Here is a 27,406-nt window from a genome sequence, read left to right as displayed (position 1 = left end):
CACATTGATTACACTCACTCATATTGCATATGTCCTACAGTGCTGGTCATTAAAAAAAATCTAGCTAGCTCATGGATGCAAACAATGTTCTTCCCCAAAAACATAGCAAAACGACATCTGTTTCAGTAGCTATATAGTTAACTCGCAAATTCCACTATTGTGCCTAATCCTTATTGTGGCTAGCTTCACAACACATAACCCGGTCCGGTCGAGCTTCACTAGCCAGATGAAGCTAACTGGCTGCTTATAACATTAGCTTTGGGCAACAGGGTTAAGTAGCCGGCTAGCTTATTTATTTTCATGAACTGAAGTTCAATTTCAATAGGCAAACAACAAGTGGCAACCTAGCTAATACTTACTCACAAGGATTCCTAAATCATTGCTTAGAATAATGAAAATGACTGCAGTTTCTACTGGTCATTGTTTTCACGGTGGTTGTATTAATGCTAGCTAGGTACCAAGCTAAAGCTAGCTACCTCAAAAGTTGTGGTCGAACAAATTATGCTTTATTACCAACGTAGTATTGTTAACACATCGTTCGTGGCTGGTGTTTGTTTGTTTGCTGACATTTTTTTTGTACAGCTTTGACAGTGCTACTGTATCTTTTTTTCCATAGTATGTATGTCATGAAGCTACTGTGTAACTCCAGTAGGGAAACGTCTGAAAAATAGCGCACTTTGTAGTGTGTACCGGTGCTCGACCAGTCGGCGAAAGCCAACATCACCCACGACAGAGAATGGCTGATTGTCAAGGGCAATGAATTCCATTATCTTGGCTTTAATGGATTCTGCCTTTGAGTTGTCTTGCTGAAGTTTTCTTACTCTTTCAAATGACTGCTCGACTTGTTGACTGCTCGATCCACACAGCAGACATTGTGGGCTAGGTTAGGAACGCTGTGTTGCACGTGTAGTGCAAAATTTTACGTGGTGTCATTATGTCATTTACCTACGTTATATAGGTATGCACGGTAGCTTTGACATCTGTTTTTAACATCAGCGTTAAACTAGACATCGGGCCTATACTGTTGTTGGCATTTTTAGCTAATATCGTCTGATTCCGATATGTTCACCGATATATCGTGCATCCTTAGTTTCCAATCATGGTAATGTCTGCAGTACATTTTTTTTATTATTGTTGTTCATTTTAGACTGATTCCCATTTTTAGAACTAATCAAAATCATCCCCACCTCTGACCTGATGGGAGCATGTCGAAGCAGTAGTTGAGTGGTAGCCTGAGCGCCAGTCTGTTTTAGCTATCATGCCAGCTCTTTGTCATGTCAAACATGTTTGGGTTGACAATGACCACTATGGAGTTGGTAAGAGCGCAAACGGATCTGGGACCAGGCTAGTTGAGTGGGTGGGCAGGGCTGGCGATTTATTAGGGTGGCTTTGCTCTTGATAGCTGGCTCATTGTTTTAGGTGGGATAGTTTAGGGGTGCGGTGGGTTGGGCAGGCAGTCGCCGATATTGAATCTTAGAGGCCATCTTCTGCCGTTGAGCCCTGGTACAGGTCACTTAGGTTCTAAACTGCTCCCGGGATGTGCATGTGGGTTTTTGAGGAGTTTCAATAAAGCAGAAGACATATCTCTGTTTCCTTAAGAAAATTGACAATTAAGTAATTGTCATTATATTGTAATAGTCAGGTAAATTTTATTTGAGTCCAGCCCTGATCAAAGCTTCAGTCTCTTACTACCTTTCTCTTTTCCCGTTCTATGCCCAGAGTAATGAAATGAGTGTGACAGGAAGGGGGTCATTTCATTCCTTTACATGTACAAACAGACTCGGTGTGCTGGTCTTCACATTGTCAGGCAGCTGTATGTGTCTACGTGTGTGGGGCTGGAGGTGTCATGGCAGGAGATGGCTAGATGGAAGGGGGAAGGGGTTGGTGTGGTTTCACTGTAGTTCATTGAAAAATGTATTTGTCTGTGACGTGTGTGTGTGTGTGTGTGTAAGTCAAAAGCACGCACGCACGCACACATCATGCCCCCTGTGTGTGTGCGTTTGAAAGAGCCTTTATGCCTCCAGAGCAATGAGGAATGAATCACTTTCTTTGTACAACACATGGCTTTGATAGTTTTTTTTTTTCTCCATACACACAAAAAGCTTATTTCTCTCAAATTTTATGCACACATTTCTTTACATCTCTTTTAGAGAACATTTCTCCTTTGCCAAGATAATTCATCCACCTGACAGGTGTGGCATATCAAAAAGCTGATTAAGGTGCACCTTGTGCTGGGGCAATAAAAGGCCACTTTTAAAATGTGTAGTTTTGTCACAACACAATACCACAGATGTTTCAAGTTTTGAGGGAGCGTGCAATTTTCATCGCAATGATAGCTGTGCCATGAGAGATTCTGGGTTCGAGTCCAGGCTCTGTCGCAGCAGCCCGCGACCGGGAGAACCATGGGGCGGCGCACAATTGGCCCTATCGTCGTCCGGGTTAGGGGAGGGTTTGACTAGCAGGGATGTCCTTGTCCCATCGCGCACTAGCAACTCTTGTGGCTGGCCGGGAGCAGTGCACGCTGACACGGTCGCCAGGTGCACGGTGTTTCCGGGTTAAGTGGGCATTGTGTCAGGAAGCAGTGTGACTGACTTGGTTGGGTTGTGTTTCGGAGGATGTATGGCTCTCGACCTTCGCCTCTCCCCAGTCCGTATGGGAGTTGCAGCAGTGAGACAAGACTCTAACTACCAATTGGATACCAAAACATTGGGGAGAAAACAGGGTAAAAATAAAGAAAGAAAGAATTGAATTTATTTTTCTACCATAAGCCAACTCCAACATCGTTTTAGAGAATTTGGCAGTACGTCCAACCGGCCTCACAACCGCAGACCACGTGTAACCACATCAGCCCAGAACCTCCACATACGACTTCTTCACCCGCAGGAGTATTTCTGTCTAATAAAACCCTTTTTGTTGTAAAGACTCATTTTGATTGGCTAGGCATGGCTCCCCAGTGGGTGGACCTATGCTCTCCAAGGCCCAACCATGGCTGCATCCCTGCCAAGTCATATGAAATCCATAGATTAGGGCCTAATTAATTTATTTCAACTGACTGATTTCCTTATGAACTGTAAATCAGTAAAATCTTTGAAATTGTTGCATGTTGCGTTTATGTTTTTGCTCAGTAGATGCACCCTTTTCGTCTGTCAGCTAGTATTTGACAGGATGTGTTGTCCTCATTGGCTATCCTCATTAATCGTCTATTTCTCTCCTCTCTCCTTTTCTCTCCAGTTAAATTGTTTGAAGTCATTGAGACTGAGAAGACACTTTATTTGATAATGGAGTACGCCAGTGGTGGTGAGTATGAACAAAACGATGGATGAATCAAAAAGGACTCTGTTCACTATAATGCTTCCCCTCCAAGCACAGTATTTTATTGGGCAAGTGATAAAAATATGTTTTGACAAATTATATTTTCCCTGTTCATTAAGCGCACATTCTCTTTCTTTTGAGACATTTGTATATTTTGCGGGCACCTTTTAAGACTAACTGTACTAGCACAGTGGTAGACAACTCCCAGGTCTTGGAGAGCCGCATTGTGTGCAGGCTTTTGTTCTACGCCAGCTAAGATGCCAAATGATTCAAATTATTCTGGTACAAATTGAATATTCTAATTAGCTGATGACTTGAATCAGGTGTGTTAGAGTTGGACTGGAACAAAATCCTGCACACCTGCGGCTCTCCAGGACCGGAGCTGCTGAAGCTTTTTGGTTTGCGGTAGATGTTTCCTTGCTCACTCCAGACCTCGCTCTCTTTCTCGCTCTGTGTCCCCCATCCAGGTGAGGTATTTGACTACTTAGTTGCACATGGAAGGATGAAGGAAAAGGAGGCTCGGGCCAAGTTTCGCCAGGTGAGTTACTGCTAACACACACACACAACTGCAGACACACTCTCTCTCTCACACACACACACACGGACACTCCCATACGCTAACGCACACTGACACACAGAGTACAGCGACACACGTGCGTGCGCGCACACTGCTGAAAACTAAAACCGCTGTGTGAAGAGGTGCAGCAATGTCACCAGCCATATCCTCTGTCATCAATCTCCTGTGGGGAGGGAGGGAGGAAAGGAGAGAAGGGGAAAGAAAGAGGGAGCGGGGGGAGAGGAGACCCCTTCCTTCCCTGACACAGGCACTGCAGGAGACAGGTCCGTGCTCAGAATAAATAGATGAGCTAATGACCTCCTGGGAACAGACAGCACGTGTGTGTGTACGTATGTTCATGTTCTACAAAAGGCAAATGAGCTACCTAGTCAGTATTTCAACTGAAATGCGTCTTCCTCTTTTAACCCAACCTCTCTGAATCAGAGAGGTGCAGGGGGCTGCCTCAATCGACATCCACATCATCGGCGCCGGCTGTCTATTAGGGTGTGTGTCATGTCAGTGAGTCCTACAGGCGAGGTTGGGCATGTCTGACAGTTTGTGTGTATTCTACAAGCTAGGCAGTGTGCGAGTTGATAACATCTCAGGAAAGTGTGTGTGCGTGCGCGAGCATATGTGTGCTGGTGTGTGCTCAATGACATTCCCATATCTGTTACTCAGCACGAACAGACCTCATGCTGATTCACCAAGCAGAAATACAGAACATTAGAAATACTTTATTACTCCCCTAGTTCACTTCTGTCTGTCAACCCACACTGGCCTCTAGTGGTGGTATTTTGGCATCGCAGCATCCTTGCGTGACTAAGTGAAAATTTGACTTAAGTGGAAGCTACGATTCCCCTTATGTAAGGTTAGTCAATGGCCCCGTCTAGAAACGGGTCCTAGGCCTTTCCCCTAGACTCTAGTGGTAGCCCTTAATCATAGCACCATCCTTTTATGAAGTGTCTCCAAGTATAAAAGGTTTGTGTTGGTCAATGGCCCTGTCCAGAAACAACCCCTAGCCCCTATCCACTACCCACCTCGGCACATTTGTAGATCTGAAGCGATTGGATACATGTCAGGAACATGGCAAAAAATTCTGAGCGCAAGATCAATCTATTACTATATTGCTGACACCTATCCAGTCCTTTCAGATCTTCCTAGGGGTCAATATGGATTTGCGCAAAAGTCGAAGCTGTTCATTTTGGAATGGGGCAAAAGTCTAACCTTACTCAAATACCTTTTCTTTGGTGACCAGACGTCCACAATTTCCAGGACAGTCCCCGATTCCAGGGACAGGCCACCAGAAATGTCCCCGAGTTAGCCCTCAAAGAAAAAAGCAACTCTGAAGTTAAAATGAGGCTGATATTTAAATAATCAAACTCCGTATCCAATCAGATTTGCATGTAAAAATGCTGTCTTTCACTGTACCCAGCTCGTTTGCTTCTGCGGCTTTGGCACAGGCGTTTTTATGTGATTATTTTATCAGTGATAACCTACATTGTAACCACCGCATGAACGACCATGCCCATGACCAGAAAGTGCTTCCAACAGCATAGTTACCAAACGTGGGTGATGGGCTACGATTAACAAAACTGTGGAGGGGTAATCCATTTTTCGCGTTGATAAAATCTGGTCACCTTAGCTAACAGATCCGTGCCCATATTATGTGTCTCCGAATAGGACTGCTGATCCAGGATCTGCTTTTTTAGATCATAATGAGATAATACGGACAAAGGGGACCTAATCCTAGGTCAGTACTCCTACTCTGGTGATGAGTTATGATGATTGATGATAAGCGTTGGCATACCTCGAGGGAGGAAGGATGCGTTATCTATGTGGCATTCAAACAGAGTACCCTACCTCAACGACTGAGGAGAGATTTGATTAGCGTTATTGCTAGGAGGCTAACGCAATCCAACCTCTGCTGGGAATGGGGACTAATTCATTTGTAGCATAGCCTAACTGCTTTCATTTGTAGCATAGCATAGCTTAGTGGCTAATGCTGGCTAACTGTAGAGATTCATTAGCCGTCAGTAGAGCAATAGCGTAGCGGCTAAATCTACCATTGAGATTTGTTAGCTTAGCTTGGTAATTTGTTGATTTAGTTAAATCAGGTGTATTAATGCTGCTGTAGAACAAAAATGTATACCCTGAGGGTCCTTAGGAATGTATTGAAAAACAATTGTCCCTCTACAACTGAATTTTCACTCTCTCTTTCAGATTGTCTCTGCAGTGCAGTATTGCCATCAGAAGAGGATTGTCCACAGGGATCTCAAGGTGAAAACCAATACCATACATGCTGCTGTAGCATTGAAACTTTGATCCATCAAGGGTCACACACACATTGTCTGTCTGTGACTCACTGTCTGAGTGTCTCTCTGAGTAGACATCGATCGACAGATTGAGAGACAGACTCTGTCTTTGTTTTTCGATCAATGTATATCCGTCTGTCTTTCTGTCTGACTGCTGTATCTCTCATATACAAAGTTACTCACCCCCCTCTCCCGATTTCCCATCAGGCTGAGAACCTACTCCTGGACGCAGACATGAACATCAAGATTGCAGACTTCGGCTTTAGCAACGAGTTTACCCTGGGCAGTAAGCTGGACACGTTCTGTGGCTCCCCGCCCTACGCCGCCCCGGAGCTGTTCCAGGGGAAGAAGTATGATGGGCCCGAGGTGGACGTCTGGAGCCTGGGGGTCATACTGTACACGCTTGTCAGCGGTTCACTGCCCTTTGACGGACAGAATCTGAAGGTGTGTTTGGTGGGGTGTGGTTGTGTGTGTGCGTTGGGATTTTGGGGGAATTTCTGTATGGTGCTTATGGGTCATAATATTATCGAAGCAACGATAGTCGCATGTATTATAAGTATTGGTTGAAGCTCAGTGTTAAATTCAAATCTCCATATCATCAATCTCAATAAAAATTATTAAATCAACTTTATTGGAGGTACACAACACACTTACCCCCCCCCCCCCCCCCCCATAAAGGGACCATTGAATTTACAAATGCCAGATTGACTGAGTTTGTGGGTGCAAAGGTTTTTATTAAATATATAATTTATCGCTCTCACGTGCACATTTCCATCTGTTAAGAAACAACGATGTGCTACCTTTTTGTAGTATTTCTGACGATGTTAACATTTTTTTGCAGAAACTCAGTTCTAACACCAGGTCGGTTGCCTGGCAACAATACAGCTGCTTGCACCATGCTGCCAGTCATAAGAAGTGTATGCGAACTAACCTATGCTACTGTATATAGCTAGCTATATGGTGGTATTCAAGATGAGGTTAATCAATAAATGCAAACAGATATTTTGATTAGCTAGGTAGCTAACTAGCAAATGTTACCTAGCTAACATTAGCTTGCTTGTACAAAGTCCAGCAGCTAGCCTCTGTAGCTAGCTAACACCAGTCAACTGAAAGCTAGCTATCTAATGCACAGGCAAATAAAGGTAGCTAGTCAATGAATGTGGTTTTGTTTAGCTAGCTAGCTATCTAATGTAACATTATACCAGTTAGATGAAACCTAACGCTGGCTACGTAGCTAACCAACAAGCGAGGAAAGCTAGCTAGCTAGCTATATTTAGCCAAGGAAGGTTTTACACATAAGTCATCATGTGTTAACTGCTGATCTAGACCCTTGCATGTAATCAGAGCACAAATAAAGAAGTGAACGTCATTGCCTGCTATGAGAGCCAATTTAACGTTAGCCAATGTAAAGGTTAGCTAACGTTGATGGCCAGATCATGCACCACAATATATCATACTTTCTTACGCAAAACACAACTAACATAGTCTAGGGGCTCCACACGCTGCACCAGGTTAAAATAACAACATCAGAATAATTGCTTGGTTACGCGACTTTCTGTGTGCCAGCTTGGTCTCATAGACTAGAAGTAACATACTAAATGTAAATCCAGTGCACTGAAACGACTGTTACATTTCATCACATTTCAGGTATGATGCAGACAGTGTTGAAGAAACGAAAGTTTATTTCTAATACAGGGGCAGGCAAACGACAGGTCAAAGGCAGGCAGGGGTCAATAATCCAGAGAGGGTGCAAAGGGTCCATAACGGCAAGCAGTCTCAGGGTCAGGGCAGGCTGGGGTCAATAATCCAGAAAGGTGGGCTAAGGTACAGAACGGCAGGCAGGGTCAGGGCAGGCAGGGGTCAATAATCCAGTAAGGTGGGCTAAGGTACGGAACGGCAGGCAGGGTCAGGGCAGGCAGAATGGTAAAAACCGGGAAGGACTAGAAAACAGGAGCAAGAAACAGATAGGAGCAGGCGAACAAATGCTGGTAGGTTTCACGAACAAAACGAACTGGCAACAGACCGAGAACACAGGTATAAATACATGGGATAATGGGGAAGATGGGCGACACCTGGAGGGGGGTGGAGACAAGCACAAGGACAGGTGAAACAGATCAGGGTGTGACACATTTTGGTATGGTTACATAAAACAGAAGGTTACTTAAGGGAGAATGTTCCTATTTCTGAAGTAAATCTCTATTTTTGATGTAAATGGCATGTTATGGAAGGGTCCAGACACTTTTTTGTTGTTGTGTGATTTGGCTTGTTTTTGAGAAACTTCCCCAAGCTGCAATTCACTTCCTCATTGCTCATTGTGCAGTATCAGTACACAATGATGAACAAAGGCTCCAAAAAGACCCCAAAATAAATATATAGATAGATATTAATTTTTTTGGTTAAGGGCTTGTAAGTAAGCATTTCACTGTAAGGTCTACACCTGTTGAATTTGGCGCATGTGACAAATATGATTTGATTTGAAAATACGTCCTTTTAAAAATGGACACCCTTTCAGTATAGTTATGTAGGTATTTTGATGTTGTATACATGAAATTCCCCTACGGAGCTGTTCAGGCCAAGCGTGTCCCTATAGTACACGGACACCGCCCGCGCAGCACAGCTGGTAGAAGAAACGGCTCGAGTTGTACAAAATGGAATACAACTTTGCAGATAAAGTTCAGAATGATACAATTTCATCTAAAGACCTGCATCACTATACTAAGAGTGTGTCTGTTTCTAAAAGGATACTGCACAACGAGTGGGTTAAGTTTCTCAAAAGCAAGCCAAATCACAAAAAAAGTGTATGGACCCTTCTATAACATCCCATTTACAGTGAGGGGGAAAAAGTATTTGATCCCCTGCTGATTTTGTACGTTTGCCCACTGACAAAGAAATGATCAGTCTATAATTTTAATGGTAGGTTTATTTGAACAGTGAGAGACAGAATAACAACAAAAAAATCCAGAAAAACTAATGTCAAAAATGTTATAAATTGGTTTGCATTTTAATGAGGGAAATAAGTATTTGACCCCTCTGCAAAACGTGGCAAAACCCTTGTTGGCAAATAGAGGTCAGACGTTTCTTGTAGTTGGCCACCAGGTTTGCACACATCTCAGGAGGGATTTTGTCCCACTCCTCTTTGCAGATCTTCTCCAAATCATTAACTAGCTCAGACTTGGAATTCCAAGTAGGTAACTCTGAAGATCAGTGACGTCATCATGATTTGACCTTGTTTTTTTTTGCCTCACCCTAATCATTTGGTCCCTTTCCCCCTCATAATTTAGCCTACAGTTCTGACTTGGTGGTGACCATGTAGCCTATAGCCAGTTTTTGAGAAATGTAATAATTGAATATTGTAAGAGCTTCATTGTCTGCTTATATGCCCCCTTTATTTATCCTACAGTTCTGACTTGGTGTGCAGGGCGAATATTGTAAGAACAGCCCATGTTCTGAATTATGTCACTGAACATTTCAAAAGTGCTTAACAAATTGTTATATTGACTATACAACCTGTCAAAAGTTTTAGAACACCTACTTTATTCAAGGGTTTTTCTTTCATTTTACTTTTTTCTACATTGTAGAATAATAGTGAAGACAAACTATGAAATAACACATAGGGAATCATGTAGTAACCAAAAAAGTGTTGGCCTGGAAGGCCAGCATCCCAGAGTTGCCTCTTCGCTGTTGACGTTGAGACTGGTGTTATGCAGGTACTATTTAATGAACTGCCAGTGGAGGACTTGTGAGGTGTCTGTTTCTCAAACTAGAAACTCTAATGTACTTGTCATCTTGCTCAGTTGTGCACCGGGGCCTCCCACTCTTTCTATTCTGGTTAGAGCCAGTTTGCTCTGTTCTGTGAAGGGAGTAGTACACAGTGTTGTATGAGATCTTCAGTTTCTTGGCAATTTCTGGCATGGAATAGCCTTCATTTCTTAGAACAAGAATAGACTGAGGACTTTCAGAAGAAAGGTCTTTGTTTCTGGCCATTCTGAGCCTGTAATCGAACCCACAAATGCTTATGCTCCTGATACTCAACTAGTCTAAAGAAGGCCAGTTTTATTGCTTCTTTAATCAGACCAACAGTTTTCAGCTGTGCTAACATAATTGCAAAAGGGTTTTCTAATGATCAATTAGCCTTTTAAAATGATAAACTTGGATTAGCTAACACAACATGCCATTGGAACATAGGAGTGATAATGGGCCTCTGTACGCCTATGTAGATATTCCATAAAAAATCTGCCGTTTCCAGCTACAATAGTCATTTACAACATTAACAATGTCTACAGTGTATTTCTGATCAATTAGATTTTTTTAATGGACATTATATATTTTTTTTCAACAAGGACATTTCTAAGTGACTCCAAAGTAATGAACAGTAGTGTATATCTATCTCATGTATTTTTAGATATAGGCCTATTATAAATGTGTGTTTTTCTTGCGTGACCATCTTTATTGCGAAGAGAAATACAAGAACAAACAACTTTAAGCTACACATTATTTTGACAGAGGTAATGAACTGTCTATTGCTCAGCACAGGAATTTATAAAACAGGACCATGTTTGAAACACAAGTGCTTCTGAGCTTATGTCAATGTTACACAGGTAAGCTAACAGTAACGGAAATCAGGAATGCAGACGGACTATCTATCTAAGCTACTGTGTCTAGCACACCACCACATGTTATGTTGGGCACCAACTGACCAAAAAAGGATGATAAATATATAAAAATACCTGTTTTGCTGAAATATTTAAGGAAATACAGACATGCACCACATTACTACAAGACAAAACAGTTCAATCAAGGCCGATGGTCTTGAAGTATGAAAGAAAAGCTTGCTTTCATTTAATTAAAAAAACATGAAAAGGTAGTGTAATGGGATGTCTTACTGTGGTGTGTGAAGAATTCAATACTTTACCTTGCATGCGTTACAAATCACATTATTGTGTAAGCACCTCCTCAAAGAGTATGAATTAGGCTGTTTGAGAAGGTTTGAATCTTAAGCAACCTGCCTACACATTGTTTGAAGTACAATACCAACATAGCTACAGTAGTAGGTCAAAGCAGTGTGCTTGAAAACCTTGGTAGTGCATGGGTGGAATAGGCATTCTGATGCTCATGTGAATTTCCTTGTTCAGCTTCAGACCAATGTCAATTCTCACTTAAAACTTTGATAGGCCTACATGCTTGAATAACTTGTGTGTGTGTGTGGTGGGGCATGGGATGGATGGATGTATGGAACAGATGTAAAGCGAAAGCGAGAGGGACTGTAGCCTGGAGGTCGTGCTTTATGCTGATCAGCAGATCCCTGCCCTTTGATTCCCCCAAGGGGAGGCGTGTGCACGTGTGTGGAGCCACTTATTTCCGATGTGGGACACATCAGTCTCCTTCAGTTGCTACCATAGTCGAATACTGCTGTGTCAGTTGTTCCACAGTTCTCATTGCTAGAAAGCTTTTGGTGACACTTGAAGTTAAATAGGCCTTATACAGTACTGCAAAACAAAACACTGTTTTTTGGTAACACTTTTTGACATGCTCCAATTACATATTTTACATTTTCCTGACAAATGATGTTGAGGGGTAAAGTCTCATCCCCTGTTATTGTTGTTAATTGTCCTGTGTAGGAGCTGAGACAGAATGCTAAGAGGGAGGTATCGTATTCCTTCGTACATGTCTAGAGATTGACCCCTAACCCCAAACCTCTACTCTCAATCTCCCTCCATAGGAGCTGAGAGAACGAGTGCTGAGAGGGAAGTATCGTATTCCTTTCTACATGTCTACAGACTGTGAAAACCTGCTGAAGAAACTGTTGGTGCTCAACCCTGGCAAACGGAGCAGTCTGGAGGTAAGCGAGAAAGCGAAGGGACACACACACACACACATGCACGGAAAAACACTTATAGACTCAAACACATATCACATGTGCGTGCTCATACAGACATGTAGATAAAGAAATCTCTTGTTCATGTCTACAGCTTGCCTTCATGAAACTAAAGACACGTTAAACCAATGACTTCTAGCCGCTGAACCACTTTGATGTTACTAAATCCAACTTGAGCGTATAGATGTGCGAAGTCTCATGTTTTTCACTATGCTGAATCTGTTTCGTCCTCTGTCTATCTTTATGTCTCTGTCTGTCCATTGGTACATCTAACCGTCTGGCTCCCCCTCAGCAAATCATGAGAGACCGCTGGATGAACGTGGGACATGAGGAGGAGGAGCTGAAGCCCCATCAGGAACCGGAACCCGACTGGAACGACAACAAACGGATAGGTCAGTCACATACGCCCAATGTTGTAATCGTCTGATTGGACACTCTCCCTTCCTCACTTATGGGCTGTTTTGTAACACGCTGTATTTTGTGAAAAAGATAAATTCCATGCCACAAATGTATAAAATACAATAACTTTATTATTCTCAAGGGAACTTCACGTGTGACGTTCGAATTAGACAACAAATTATATAAGTACCCTTTTCATGTCGTTAATTCATTCATAGTGCGTTATGTTCCCTCCTCTCCCTACAGAACTGATGATAACCATGGGCTTCCCCAAAGAGGACATCACAGATGCATTAACGGGACAGAAGTATGACGAGACCATGGCCACTTACCTCCTTTTGGGCAGGAAACCAGCTGAGGTGAGACATGCGCTATAGCCATACTAATGACAGACTTCACAAACAATATATATCCTATGGATACACAAAATAAAGACCTATTCCTTTATTCGAAAACCACAAAACGGCAGCCCCACTTGGTTTGCTATGCAGCTGAGATAAGGGGTAACCGCTATCAAATTCATATTGGGAGCTATGGATCAAGGACTGACAGTCCATGAGGTCAAAATGACTATACTTTAGAAAGTTCCTGCTTACAGACATCAACAACAACAAAATTCTGATCTGCCAAGACTGCCATCATTTCCTCTTCCAATTTGAAGCATGGGAAGAGCCAATAGTGGCAGTCTTGGTAGGTTTGAATTTTCTTGTTGATTTCTATAAGCAGGTATTCGCCCCGAGGATGTCATATTGCAGTCTACCTTTAAGTCTACATGACCACCACGTTATGTGTGCAATGACTCTTTTTTTTTTTTAACCCCCCCACCCTTTCATTGGACAGTTTGAGGGGAGCGAGTCGCTGTCCAATAGCAACCTGTGTCAAAGGTCACGGCCCAGCAGCGAGGCCAACAACAGTTCCAGCCAATCGCCAGCCCACTCCAAGGTCACACGCAGCATATCGGCCAACCAGAAGCAGCGGCGCTTCAGCGACCATGGTAAGGACAACATTGTCGACCATCTTGAATCTCAAACAAGATTTTAGTTTTATCACCATTATTACAGAAAATATTATTAAATATTGGAAAATCGTAGCTTAAAGAGTTCTGGATTTTGGCATTTTTATGTCTCTGTGTCCAGTATAAAGGAAGTTGGAGGTAGTTTTGCGAGCCAATGCTAACTAGCGTAAGCACAATGACTGGAAGTCTACAGCAGGGCTCTGTCCAACCATGTTCCTGGAGCGCTACCATACTGTAGGTTTTCACTCCAACTCTAATGTAGCGCACCTTACAGTGCCTTCAGAAAGTATTCACACCTCTGGACTTTTTCCATATTTTGTTGTTACAGCCTGAATTTAAAATGTGTTAAATTGAAATTGTGTCACTAGCATTGAAGTTATTAATTACACTTTGGATGGCGTATCAATACACCCAGTCACTACAAAGATACAGGCATCCTTCCTAACTCCGTTGCCGGAGAGGAAGGAAACCGCTCAGGGATTTCACCATGAGGCCAATGGTAACTTTTTTAAACAGTTACAAAGCTTAATGGTTAATATTGGTGAAAACTGAGAATGGATCAACAACATTGTAGTTACACCACAATACTAGCCTAAATTAGAGTGAAAAGAAGGAAGCCTCAACAGAATAAAAATATTCCAAAACATGCATCCTGTTTTCAGTAAGGCAATAAAATAAAACTGCAAGAAATGTGGCAACGAAATGAACTTTATGTCCTGAATGCAAAGTGTTATGTTTGGGTCATATTTTCAAGCATGGTGGTGGCTACATCATGTTATGGGTATGCAAATCAAAATCAAATTCAAATCAAATTTATTTATATAGCCCTTCGTACATCAGCTGAAATCTCAAAGTGCTGTACAGAAACCCAGCCTAAAACCCCAAACAGCAAGCAATGCATGTGAAAGAAGCACGGTGGCTGGGAAAAACTCCCTAGGAAAAACTCCTGAGAAAGGCCAAAAACCTAGGAAGAAACCTAGAGAGGAACCAGGCTATGAGGGGTGGCCAGTCCTCTTCTGGCTGTGCCGGGTGGATATTATAACAGAACATGGTCAAGATGTTAAAATGTTCGTAAATGACCAGCATGGTCAAATAATAATAATCATAGTAATTGTCGAGGGTGCAACAAGCACGTCCGGTGAACAGGTCAGGGTTCCGTAGCCGCAGGCAGAACAGTTGAAACTGGAGCAGCAGCATGGCCAGGTGGACTGGGGACAGCAAGGAGTCATCATGCCAGGTAGTCCTGAGGCATGGTCCTAGGGCTCAGGTCTTCCGAGAGAAAGAAAGAAAGAAAGAGAGAAGAGAGAATTAGAGAGAGCATATTTACATTCACACAGGACACCGGATAAGACAAGAGAATACTCCAGATGTAACAGACTGACCCTAGCCCCCCGACACATAAACTACTGCAGCATAAATACTGGAGGCTGAGACAGGAGGGATCAGAAGACACTGTGGCCCCATCCGATGATACCCCCGGACAGGGCCAAACAGGCAGGATATAACCCCACCCACTTTGCCAAAGCACAGCCCCCACACCACTAGAGGGATATCTACAACCACCAACTTACCGTCCGAAGACAAGGCCGAGTATAGCCCACAAAGATGTCCGCCACGGCACAACCCAAGGGGGGGGCGCCAACCCAGACAGGAAGACCACGTCAGTGGCTCAACCTACTCAAGTGACGCACCCCTCCCATGGACGGCATGGAAGAACACCAGTAAGTCAGTGACTCAGCCCCTGTAAAAGGGTTAGAGGCAGAGAATCCCAGTGGGAAGAGGGGAACCGACAAGGCAGAGACAGCAAGGGCGGTTCGTTGCTCCAGCCTTTCCGTTCACCTTCACACTCCTGGGCCAGACTATACTTAATCATAGGACCTACTGAAGAGATAAGTCTTCAGTAAAGACTTAAAGGTTGAGACTGAGTCTGCGTCTCTCACATGGGTAGGCAGACCATTCCATAAAAATGGAGCTCTATAGGAGAAAGCCCTACCTCCAGCCGTTTGCTTAGAAATTCTAGGGACAATTAGGAGGCCTGCGTCTTGTGACCGTAGCGTACGTGTAGGTATGTACGGCAGGACCAAATCAGAAAGATAGGTAGGAGCAAGCCCATGTAATGCTTTGTAGGTTAGCAGTAAAACCTTGAAATCAGCCCTTGCCTTAACAGGAAGCCAGTGTAGGGAAGCTAGCACTGGAGTAATATGATCAAATTTTTTGGTTCTAGTCAGGATTCTAGCAGCCGTATTTAGCACTAACTGAAGTTTGTTTAGTGCTTTATCCGGGTAGCCGGAAAGTAGAGCATTGCAGTAGTCGAGCCTAGAAGTAACAAAAGCATGGATTAATTTTTCTGCGTCATTTTTGGACAGAAAGTTTCTGATTTTTGCAATGTTACGTAGATGGAAAAAAGCTGTCCTTGAAGCAGTCTTGATATGTTCTTCAAAAGAGAGATCAGGGTCCAGAGTAACGCCGAGGTCCTTCACAGTTTTATTTGAGACGACTGTACAACCATCCAGATTAATTGTCAGATTCAACAGAAGATCTCTTTGTTTCTTGGGACCTAGGACAAGCATCTCTGTTTTGTCCGAGTTTAAAAGTAGAAAATTTGCAGCCATCCACTTCCTTATGTCTGAAACACAGGCTTCTAGCGAGGGCTTCTATGCTTGTCATCGGCAAGGACTAGGGAGTTTTTTTAGGATAAAAAGAAACGGAATAGAGCTAAGCACAGGCAAAATCCAAGAGGAAACCTTCTTGTCTGCTTTCCAACAGATACTGGGAGACAAATTCACCTTTCAGCAGGACAATAACCTTAAACACAAAGCCAAATATACACAGGAGTTGCTTACCAAGACTGACATTGAACGGTCCTGAGTGGCCAAGTTACAGTTTTGACTTAAATCTGCTTGAAAATCTATGGCAAGACTTGAAAATGGCTGTCTAGCAATGATCAACAACCAACTTGACAGAGCTTGAAGAATGTTAAAAAGAATAATGGGCAAATATTGTACAATCCAGGTGTGCAAAGCTATTAGAAACTTAACCAGAAAGACTCACAGCTGTAATCACTGCCAAAGGTGATTCTAAGATGTATTGACTAAGAGGTGTGAATACTTATGTAAATCAGATATTACTGTATTTCATTTTCAATATATTTGCAAACATTTCTAAAAACGTGTTCACTTTGTCATTATGGGGTATTGCGTATAGATGGGTGAGGGGGGGGAATCAATTTAATCCATAAAAAATGTCAGCTGTAACACAAGATGTGGAATAGGTCAAGGGTGTGAACTTTCTGAAGGATGTAATTGGCTGGTTGATAAGCTGAATCGGGTTAGTTACAACTGGGGTTGGATTAAAAACCTACAGGAGGGTAGCTCTCCAGGAACAGGGTTGCAAAGCCCTTGTCTACAGTATATGTACCACAGTATAAGTCATAATAACCATAAAACCTAGCGGTCAAACAAGGAAATGGTTCCATTCATTTTTCCCATAGAGGATTTTAGGAACACTTAAAATAAGGGCTGTGTTTTCGTGTAGGCTTACCCTGGCGTAATGTTTTGATAACAGTGTAAATGTAGGACAAGGTGGCATTTACCAAAATATATTTAACCCCCCCCCCCACACACACACAAAAAAAAACATAAAATTCTAATTAGCTGCTAATGTGGTTATCATAAGAACTACACATGCCATGATGATCTGAACGAGACTACCAAATCGAGGCAAAGGTAAGATTCTATGGATTAACTATCTGTTAGCTAAATTTAGTAATGAATAAATTTGCCACATTTCTTTAAATGTACAATTCTGTGAAATGTCTTGTGCAAGTTGAAATTGACACTACCTGTTAGCAAAGGTCTCAGCTAGAGATGACGTGCAGGAGCATGCAGGAATTTGTAGTATTTTTGAATCTGAGAGTAAATAGAATATATTGACACCTTGTACGAGAGAGATTTACATAGTTATCAAAATGTCACGCTAGGGTAAGCCTACACGAAACAGCCCTTATTTTATGTGTTTCTAAAATTCCCTATGGTAAAAATGAATGGTGCAAAAAGGATTGGAAGCATTTCCCAGTTTGACCGCTAGGTTTTATGGGTATTATGACACATCCACTGTGGGGCTCTATAGACTTCCAGTCATTTTGCTAACGGTAGTTAACAATTGCGCTGATGGTTGTTGGCAACTTCCTTCAAACTGAACGAGTTCAACGGACTCTGGGGAAGTAGAGAGTGCTTCATTGCCAAAATCCTGAAATATCCCTTTAAGTTGAACTGATTAGCCTAAGGAAGCTCCCTTTACATTTGAACTGTGTGCAAGCAGAGCTTTCTTTACATGTTGCCTACTATAGTACATCCAATGGAAATGTTTCATTACTGAAGACCAGTAGAAATTTTAGGTGAATGCCATTCAAGCCAGTCAATAAAAAATACAAATGTAGTTTCAACTGTTCAACTGTCATTATTATATAAATGTTCTTTATTGGCTGAAGTTAAATGGTATTTGCCCTAACTCTGCGGAAACCACAATGGGACTTCCATGTTAAATAAAGAATAATAAAGTCCATACTAATCATGTCATTGCTCTGTGGCTCCTCAGTGGCGCCCTCTATCCCCCCGTCTATGTCCTACACCAAGCGGGTGCAGGCCAACAGCGTGGAGAGCGACAAGGGCGATGCCGCCCACAAGCTTGGCACGGCCAGTTCCAAGGCCGACGTGCCCACCTCGCCGCTGGTGGCACAGGAGAGGAAGAAGTCATCCACCGCCTCAGGGGTGAGGGGTCAAAGTGCTATACAGGATATGTTTTATAATATTCAGGGGGCTAAGGTTTCAGCAGTTTCTGCCTCCAAGTAAGCAGGGGATGACGGGCACAGAAAGTAGTTTTCTATCCCAAAATGTACAGGAAAGTTAGTCATTCCCAATGTAATTTAGAACCCATTAGACTAAACTGTCGTAACCAGTCACTAGAAGCTTCGCTTCTGTTGTGGTTTTTATTTTGTGGGGCTGTCAGAACAGAAATAGTCTGCATTGTGATTGAATGCTGTGCCCTGTGTGTGTGTGTGTGTGTGTGTGTGTGTGAACCACAGAACAGTAACGCTATGACCAGGAGGAACACGTATGTGTGTGAGCGGTCGAGCACAGATCACTACACGGCCATTCCCAATGGCAAGGACAGCAGGTGAGGAGGGCGATGGGTATCCAGTGCTGCTGCCACGGCAACTTGGATTGCTGTTGATCATTTGATTGCTGCTGATCATGTTTACCTGCCTATGTAACTACAAAGTAAATACATAGGCCTTGGAGTGTGACTAGAACTGACTCTCTCCCTGATTTTGTCCCCCTCTCTCCTGCTTTCCTTTCCTTGTATCCTTCCTCCTGTGACCCTTCTCTTGTCCTCTCTCAACCCCTTTATCTTTCACCTTATTTCTCTTCCCCCACCCTCCCCATTCACTCCATCTTCCCTTCTCAATCTCTCACCATCCTTTTCACACTCTCGCTTTCTGTCTCTCTCGCTCTCTCAGTCTGACTGAGATGTCAGGCTCGGCCAGTGGCTCCTCGCCATCGTCAGGGGCAACCTCAGCTGTCCCTTCCACCCGTCCGCGTCACGTCAAGTCCATGTCGGCGTCGGGCCACCCTATCAAGTCCCCACTGCCTCCCATAGACGACAACGCGGAGTACAAGGGGTGAGCTAGGGGGCTAGAGAGAGCGAGAGGGGCTGAAGTCCCAAGTAGGAAGGGGCCCAAGTTATATGAATTGCTAAACACATTTACATTTACGTCATTTAGCAGACGCTCTTATCCAGAGCGACTTACAAATTGGTGCATTCACCTTCTGATATCCAGAACAACCACTTTACAATAGTACATCTATATCTTTTTTTGGGGGGGGTTAGAAGGATTACTATATCCTATCCCAGGTATTCCTTAAAGAGGTGGGGTTTCGGGTGTCTATGGAAGGTGGTGATTGACTCCGCTGTCCTGGCGTCGTGAGGGAGCTTGTTCCACCATTGGGGTGCCAGAGCAGCGAACAGTTTTGACTGGGCTGAGCGGGAACTGTGCTTCCGCAGAGGTAGGGGGGCCAGCAGGCCAGAGGTGGATGAACGCAGTGCCCTTGTTTGGGTGTAGGGCCTGATCAGAGCCTGAAGGTACGGAGGTGCCGTTCCCCTCACAGCTCCGTAGGCAAGCACCATGGTCTTGTAGCAGATGCGAGCTTCAACTGGAAGCCAGTGGAGTGTGCGGCGGAGCGGGGTGACGTGAGAGAACTTGGGAAGGTTGAACACCAGACGGGTTGCGGCGTTCTGGATGAGTTGTAGGGGTTTGATGGCACAGGCAGGGAGCCCCGCCAACAGGGAGTTGCAGTAATCCAGACGGGAGATGACAAGTGCCTGGATTAGGACCTGCACCGCTTCCTGTGTGAGGCAGGGTCGTACTCTGCGAATGTTGTGTAGCATGAACCTACAGGATCGGGTCACCGCCGTGATGTTAGCGGAGAACGACAGGGTGTTGTCCAGAGTCACGCCGAGGCTCTTAGCACTCTGGGAGGAGGACACAATGGAGTTGTCCACCGGGATGGCGAGATCATGGAAAGGGCAGTCCTTCCCCGGGAGGAAGAGCAGCTTCGTCTTGCCGAGGTTCAGCTTGAGGTGGTGATCCGTCATCAACACTGATATGTCTGCCAGACATGCAGAGATGCGATTCGCCACCTGGTTATCAGAAGGGGGAAAGGAGAAGATTAATTGTGTGTCGTCTACGTAGCAATGATAGGAAAGACCATGTGAGGGTATGACAGAGCCAAGTGACTTGGTGTATAGCGAGAATAGGAGAGGGCCTAGAACTGAGCCCTGGGGGACACCAGTGGTGAGAGCACGTGGTGCGGAGACAGATTCTCGCCACGCCACCTGGTAGGAGCGACCTGTCAGGTAGGACGCAATCCAAGAGTGAGCCGCGCCGGAGATACCCAACTCGGAGAGGGTGGAGAGGAGGATCTGATGGTTCACAGTATCAAAGGCAGCAGATGGGTCTAGAAGGATGAGAGCAGAGGAGAGAGAGTTAGCTTTAGCAGTGCGGAGAGCCTCCGTGACACAGAGAAGAGCAGTCTCAGTTGAATGACCAGCCTTGAAACCTGACTGATTGGGATCGAGAAGGTCATTCTGAGAGAGATAGCAGGAGAGCTGGCCAAGGACGGCCCGTTCAAGAGTTTTGGAGAGAAAAGAAAGAAGGGATACTGGTCTGTAGTTGTTGACATCGGAGGGATCGAGTGTAGGTTTTTTGAGAAGGGGTGCAACTCTCGCTCTCTTGAAGACAGAAGGGACGTAGCCAGCGGTCAAGGATGAGTTGATGAGCGAGGTGAGGTAAGGGAGAAGGCCTCCGGAAATGGTCTGGAGAAGAGAAGAGAGGAGGGGATAGGGTCAAGCGGGCAGGTTGTTGGGCGGCCGGCCGTCACAAGACGCAAGATTTCATCTGGAGAGAGAGGGGAGAAAAAGGTCAAAGCATAGGGTAGGGCAATGTGAGCAGGACCAGTGGTGTCGTTTGACTTAACAAACGAGGATCGGATGTCGTCGACCTTCTTTTCAAAATGGTTAACGAAGTCATCCGCAGAGAGGGAGGAGGGGGGAGGGGGAGGAGGATTCAGGAGGGAGGAGGATTCAGGAGGGAGGAGAAGGTGGCAAAGAGCTTCCTAGGGTTAGAGGCAGATGCTTGGAAGTTAGATTGGTAGAAAGTGGCTTTAGCAGCAGAAACAGAGGAGGAAAATGTAGAGAGGAGGGAGTGAAAAGATGCCAGGTCCGCAGGGAGGCTAGTTTTCCTCCATTTCCGCCTATACCTTTTTTCCAGATCTAAATGAAGTGCCTAAGGGTAGAAGTTGAGCAAGGGTATAAGACAATGGAGGGTTGAGGAACTGGGTGAAATGACTTGTTATAATGTCCATGTTTTTTCATTGCCCCATGATACTATTTCCTAAAATTGAGAGATGTATAACTTTATTTGTATACTGTTCCATTACTACCAATGTCTTGATGTTAGGTGATATTTCTTATCAGTATTTCTTGCCTCTCACTAATCTTCTTTCTACTTCCTCTACCTCCGCAGCCCCCCCACAGCCTCGCCGTCGGCGCACAGCATCAGCAGCAGCACGGCCGCCACACCGCCCGATCGCACGCGCTTCCCCCGCGGCTCCTCCAGCCGCTCCACCTTCCACGGTGCCCAACTTCGTGACCGCCGCTCGGCCACCTACAACGGTCCACCCGCCTCGCCCACGCTCTCCCACGACACGGGGGCTCTGTCCCAGGCACGCAGGGGCACCTCCACGGGCATCATCAGCAAGATCACCTCCAAGTTTGTCCGCAGGTCAGTGGAAATGAACGGAAATGCACCATACCGATGTGTTTGCCAGACCTGGGACAAATAGACAGACAGCCTACCTTCATGTATTTTAGGTGCGCTTGATTTATCCTCAACTGCGTGCAAGGGTGAGCAGAGTTGGCACGTTTGGGCCTATTCTACAGGTTCCATTGTACCGGGCGCATCTCCATTATTTAAAAGTATCTGACAATGTATTTGACCCTTGTCTGATATTTACAATATTACACTGCAGGACTAGAGTCAATTCCATTTCAATTCAGCAAGTTAACTGCAATTACAATTTAGTTCCTGAATTGACTTTATTGAAATTGAATTGACCCCAACCTTGCTACACATCATGTATCATGTTTCCCTTCCTTAGGGCCATATTTACCCAGCGTTTGCATCTGATATGGAAAGTAACAGCTGCACGTTTTGTACTAGTCAGTATATCTAGTTCTTAGTAGGGTACCATGTAAGGTACAAGGCTGCTTTGAGTGAGTGTGGAGAGAGATAATAGAGAAAGTGTGATTGGGTTCCTCTTTCTCTCACTCAATCCTGCATTAGCAGGGGACACCACTGCGAAGGGTGAAGTTGACCTTAGACACTGATTTTGGGTCAGTTTAGCATTTTCCCCACTAATGGTTAAGGTTAGGATTGGGGGAGGGAAAGCTGATCATAGACCTGTACCTAGGGTAAACGTCACCCCGGAGCGCTAAGCCCACAGATGTCGTGTCCAGTCCCTATTCCCCTAGGTGAGCCTGCGGTGACCAGGCTCTGGTCTGAGAGAGACGTGGGCTGCCTACAGATACACTTGCAGGACCACACGCAAAGGCACAGACACGCATACAGAAATGCATGCAGTCTCTCTCTCTTATACACACACACACACACACAGAGAGAGTGCGGTGTTTGCGACCGTGCTGCAGTCAGTCAAGTGCACTGGGTAAAAGGAGCCTGATATTTATCACCAACCAGGGGCTCCACCCTTAGGGCATGACAAACTAACCTATCACTGAACGGTTCTATACACTCATCGTATGCTACTGTAGCAATCAATGCATGTCTTTTTTTATGAAGACATTTCTTAAAATTTAGGATGAAATGTTTTGTTTTCGTTCTCATAGTTTATTGTCAATCAGACTTTCCATGTGTAGTAGGTATGAACCAACCAGTATGAACTAGTTGGTTCTTAGTGCCTTCAATCAGCCCATAGTGAATGTAGGGGTCTTGCTGTAAGCATATGTACCACTAAGTGTATTTAAGCACATCATTTCTTAATGCAAAATTGGGATCGACTTTGCTGACATAGTGGATCCATCACCATTAGATTTGTACATTTCTGCCACATTATGAGAAAATCATTGAACAACATTTCCCACAACACCCTTTTATGTCTCTCCATTTCCATCCATAGCCACACTCAAAGAAAATAACCAATTTCTTTTTAAATTGCTTCTTTCATTGTTTTTTTTTAGAACTATGTCTTTCAGGGCTGGCCGGAGGTAGGAGCGCACAGAATGGTTACCATGTCTACACCCGCCACACCCTCTCTTCCTCGCAATCCAAGCCCTCTTCAATGACATGCAACCATTCACGCCCTGGTGCCAGCCTCCCTTCCTTAACCCCTCCCCCTAAACCCTACACCGCCCGCATTATCCACCCCCCGATCTGACCCTGCACCACTAACAGACTGAGATTGAGACCCCCGAGATGCCTTGCCTGTGATGCCTTGGAGTTTGCAGACACCTGCACTCACTTTCCGACTTCTTGTTTCGTCCTTTGGTTTGAGTGTGTTGTGTGTTCTGTAGATGTCTTCTTTCATCCATCTCGCTCTCCGTTCACATGATTTCCACGTATCATCCTCCGTTTTAGCTAGCCTGCCGATATACGTCATGTTGGTTTTTTGGCAGTCTCACCAGTTGCCCCCCCAGAACGAGTTGAGTCGCGTGACCGTGTATGTTTATAGGTTTGACCCCATCCCACCCTCTTCCTTTTCACCTACCCATCGTCTGTGTGTACACTGACAACCCCTTCTACTGCTCTGTTGAACTCTGAACTCTGATTGCTTCCCAAAGGGCCACGGTTGAAGGAGAGGCCAGTGGCAGTACAGACCCCCCAAGGTGAGGCATCGGCACAGCCGCCCGCAGAAAAAGTAACAACAACCTCGAAAGGAAAGCATGGCATGTCAATGAGGGTCACTACTAGTCCCAGGATCAAAAGCCAATGTCACCGGTTCATTCTTGTTCCATGCTTTGGAGTATAGTTAGCACTGCGGAAGGTGGACTAATTATAGGTGTGGCTATACATCTCCCGTCTTAAATTACTAGTTCATTGTTGTTATCGTACCGGGACTTGTTGTGCTGTTCTTTGTTGTTGTGTTATGTGTGTACTTTGTCCCTATGCCCTCAGTCACACAGCGGTGGTGTTTGTGCTTTTTGTGCCTAAGTGGCGTGACCCTGAATACCATGCTCTTGCTAGACCTTGGTGGGCCATTTGTGTGTTTTAAGCTGTCTAGAAGTGTCTGTTCGGAGTGTGTGTTACACGGTGTGTAATCTTTTCAGTAATATATATTTGACTGTCATTCAGTTGTCAGTTTCACAATGGGGTCTCAAACACATGGGTTATACAAGTTCTGTGTGTTACCTTTTTGCCCTTTGACCCACACTCTATATACTCCGAGTCGCATGACTCTTTAAAAGAAAATGTAACAAATAAAATAATAATTGGGTCAGCACCTCACCAACTTTTTTTGGTTTTGCGTCTACCTACTTATCTCCTATTCAATGAACACTATTGTCTGTGTTCTGTTCCTCTCCAGGAGCGCATCAGGGGAACCCAAGGAGGACGGTTCCCGGGACTCCAAACCCCGTTCACTGCGCTTCACCTGGAGCATGAAGACCACCTCTTCCATGGAGCCCGGCGACATGATGCGCGAGATCCGGAAGGTCCTGGACGCCAACAACTGCGACTACGAGCAGCGCGAGCGCTTCATGCTCTTCTGCGTGCACGGCGACGCCCGCCAGGACAGCCTGGTCCAATGGGAGATGGAGGTGTGTAAGCTGCCACGCCTCTCACTCAACGGTGTGCGCTTCAAGCGGATCTCAGGCACGTCCATCGCCTTCAAGAATATCGCGTCCAAAGTGGCTAACGAGCTCAAGCTGTGAAAAGTGACTTTTGGGAAGACTAAACAAACTAAAGAGAATTAACATACGACATTGTAAATGGAGGGGGCAGAGGACATAATCCTGGTGTTCCTTGAGTTTGCGGGCGCCCCAAGTGTCGGGCCCAAGAGAGTCAGCCGCAATATTGAGTTTACTGCTATTCGAGGCTACTGCCGTATTGCTTGGTGAAACGACACATAGAGAAAATATACTTCCATTTTCCCTCCCCAAGGCAAACCCCCTGTATTCCAAAATTGTTGTTAATAACGAGAGGTGAGAACTGACCATTGCAATAAAATGAAAACATTTGTATCAATGGCCCGCAAAATTTCAATTCCATTGCTAAACTACCATTAAAGGGGATTGGAAGAACAGACTGCAAAGCTACTTTTTCCACATGTACAGTATAAAATAAAATAGAGAATGTTTTGAGTTGTATTGTTCATAGAGTTGTATAAAACAAGACTCTTCAGCATAATGTCTGCAGGTATTGTATAGTCTTGAGTTTCTGTACAGAAAGTGTGTTTAAATGTGTCATACTGTATTTTTTTTATTTTCATTTGGAGTTCTCTTTCCTTCTATTGTTGACATTTGTAGATTGTTTGCCTCCACTGAAGTTTAATGTTTAGGGGAAGAAAAAAAACAACATTTTTTATTCTCACAAGGAAAAGAAAAAAACAAGCTTATTTTTTACTTTTCACGGACAATAAGTTCCTTTCCCAATACAGGAGAGATCAAATGACGTGATCTGTGTTGAAAAGCAAAACTCTACACATCCCAAAGCCCTAATCAAATCATTCCTCCTAATGCACTATTTTGGCCATTCTCACAATCCTCCTTCATGTAGCGTAGCTAAATGATGACGTTAGCACTGCAGTTTAAAATGTTCTGTTTATTGCATAGAATTTACATAAGGGATCTTATGTTCTGTCCTTTTATTACCTTTGAGAACCCAAATATACAGCACACATTTTTCAGTTGCACTCATAAAGTCCGCTTTATGCAGTCTTGAACACGGTATCGCAAATGTCGCTGGCATTGCGCTCGATTAATAATCAAATGCTCTTCTAACAAATACTGGGACAAAGCTACTCATTCAAAACACTATTCATGGACATTTAGTAGCATAAATGCACCGGCACCATTCTAGGTCAGGAAGTGACATGCTCTGACAGCTCATGTTCTGCTTGAAACTGCCCAAAGGTTGAAAGGTTCACGCAAAGTGATGCCCAAGCAGTTTGACCTCACTAGTGACTATATCCCTCTTTCCCTTCTAAACTGCAGTTAATTGATAGTTACTGTGCGACACCTGTCTGACTTGTTTTGTGCTCAATTTTATTTTCTTGCAAAATATATTGTATTTATTCCACCACATTATGCCTTTTTAATGTGCTGCTTGGTATTTCTGAGGCATTCACCTGTACGAGAAGAAAAATAGGATATAACTAGTTTCGCATATGTTTTTATTTTCGGTTTTTCCCCTTTGTAATTAGTGATTGCGATGAGTACGTAAAATAACCACTAGTGCTGGTACGTTTCTACTCGTTATTTTGTATGAAAAGTAATGAGGGTCAACTGTGCAATGGTATTCCATGTTGTATTACTGTAAAGATGAGAGATGGGCCTAGACCGCACCCTTTAACACAACAAAGAGAGTGGAAACAGAATCCAGACATTTTATTTCCTCATTTCAAAAGGCACAATAGAAGGAAAAAAAAGCAAAGGCGAGTGGACAAAAAAAGAAATAAATGAAAACGAGGTTAAGCTGTGAGCCCTTCTGGAAGCTGAGCGAGAAATCTCCACCGCTGACTTTGTGGCATTATGGGAGCAGAGAGGGTTGGAGGGGGCTACTGCACGTTGACGTATAGTGCACATGGAAGAAAAATGCATATTCCTGATTGTTAACGGTACAACTTCCAGAGAGGATGTCTATTGTGTTGCCTTTGCAGATCAAGTGTAGAGGAGAAGCAGCAAGTATTAAAAGAAATATAAATGATTACGCCTCGCCCCTTTCATCTCCATTAACCCCTCCCCCCACATAAACCCCTCCTACCACTACATACATGCGAGGAAAGCTCGAGTCATCCAGATTCAGTCTCTCGTGCACAATATTAAAGCTTACTTGAAAGGAGTCTCAAGCAAATGTCTGGTGTCATTTGTTCTTTTAAAAAAAATATTTTACCAGTATTTACTATTTAATTTTGTCTGAGAAACCATGGCTTCACAGCCAATCAGTTTAGCATAAACTTTGAGTAACATGGAGGAGTGATACATCATGGAAAGAGCGTTGTAATTGGTATAGAAACATGTATTGCTCTGTAGATGGTGGGTTATCCTAATGTGTATGGCCATGCCAAACTTCATACTGAAACCATGCAAAAACTGTTTTTATATACAGCACATAAGCATGAACTTTTGAAAAGTATTTAACTTTTGTA

At 44.1% G+C, this 27,406-nt stretch overlaps 1 protein-coding gene across 6 annotated transcripts in view; it reads left to right on the top strand.

The window, feature by feature from the left end:
• Window positions 1-27,106, top strand: part of LOC115208508 (serine/threonine-protein kinase MARK1-like) — a 78,829-nt gene extending 51,723 nt beyond the window's left edge. For 2 of the 6 annotated variants that reach the window (XM_029776627.1, XM_029776626.1), the window contains 15 exons: window positions 3,232-3,297; window positions 3,780-3,850; window positions 6,089-6,145; window positions 6,388-6,624; window positions 11,900-12,019; window positions 12,348-12,447; window positions 12,701-12,813; window positions 13,295-13,448; window positions 18,066-18,238; window positions 18,553-18,644; window positions 18,988-19,149; window positions 21,553-21,810; window positions 23,283-23,309; window positions 23,883-23,927; window positions 24,626-27,106. In XM_029776627.1, coding sequence (XP_029632487.1) covers window positions 3,232-3,297; window positions 3,780-3,850; window positions 6,089-6,145; window positions 6,388-6,624; window positions 11,900-12,019; window positions 12,348-12,447; window positions 12,701-12,813; window positions 13,295-13,448; window positions 18,066-18,238; window positions 18,553-18,644; window positions 18,988-19,149; window positions 21,553-21,810; window positions 23,283-23,309; window positions 23,883-23,927; window positions 24,626-24,971 — 2,021 coding nt within the window. In that variant the 3' untranslated portion in view covers window positions 24,972-27,106. The remainder of the gene's footprint in view (window positions 1-3,231; window positions 3,298-3,779; window positions 3,851-6,088; window positions 6,146-6,387; window positions 6,625-11,899; window positions 12,020-12,347; window positions 12,448-12,700; window positions 12,814-13,294; window positions 13,449-18,065; window positions 18,239-18,552; window positions 18,645-18,987; window positions 19,150-21,552; window positions 21,811-23,282; window positions 23,310-23,882; window positions 23,928-24,625) is intronic. The other 4 variants (XM_029776628.1, XM_029776630.1, XM_029776629.1 and 1 more) reach the window with 2 other exon arrangements.
• The last annotated feature ends 300 nt before the right edge of the window (window positions 27,107-27,406 follow it).

This window comes from Salmo trutta, chromosome 14 (genome assembly GCF_901001165.1).
Source record: "Salmo trutta chromosome 14, fSalTru1.1, whole genome shotgun sequence".
Classification (NCBI taxonomy): domain Eukaryota; kingdom Metazoa; phylum Chordata; class Actinopteri; order Salmoniformes; family Salmonidae; genus Salmo; species Salmo trutta.
This window is presented reverse-complemented; position numbering and strand designations above follow the sequence as displayed.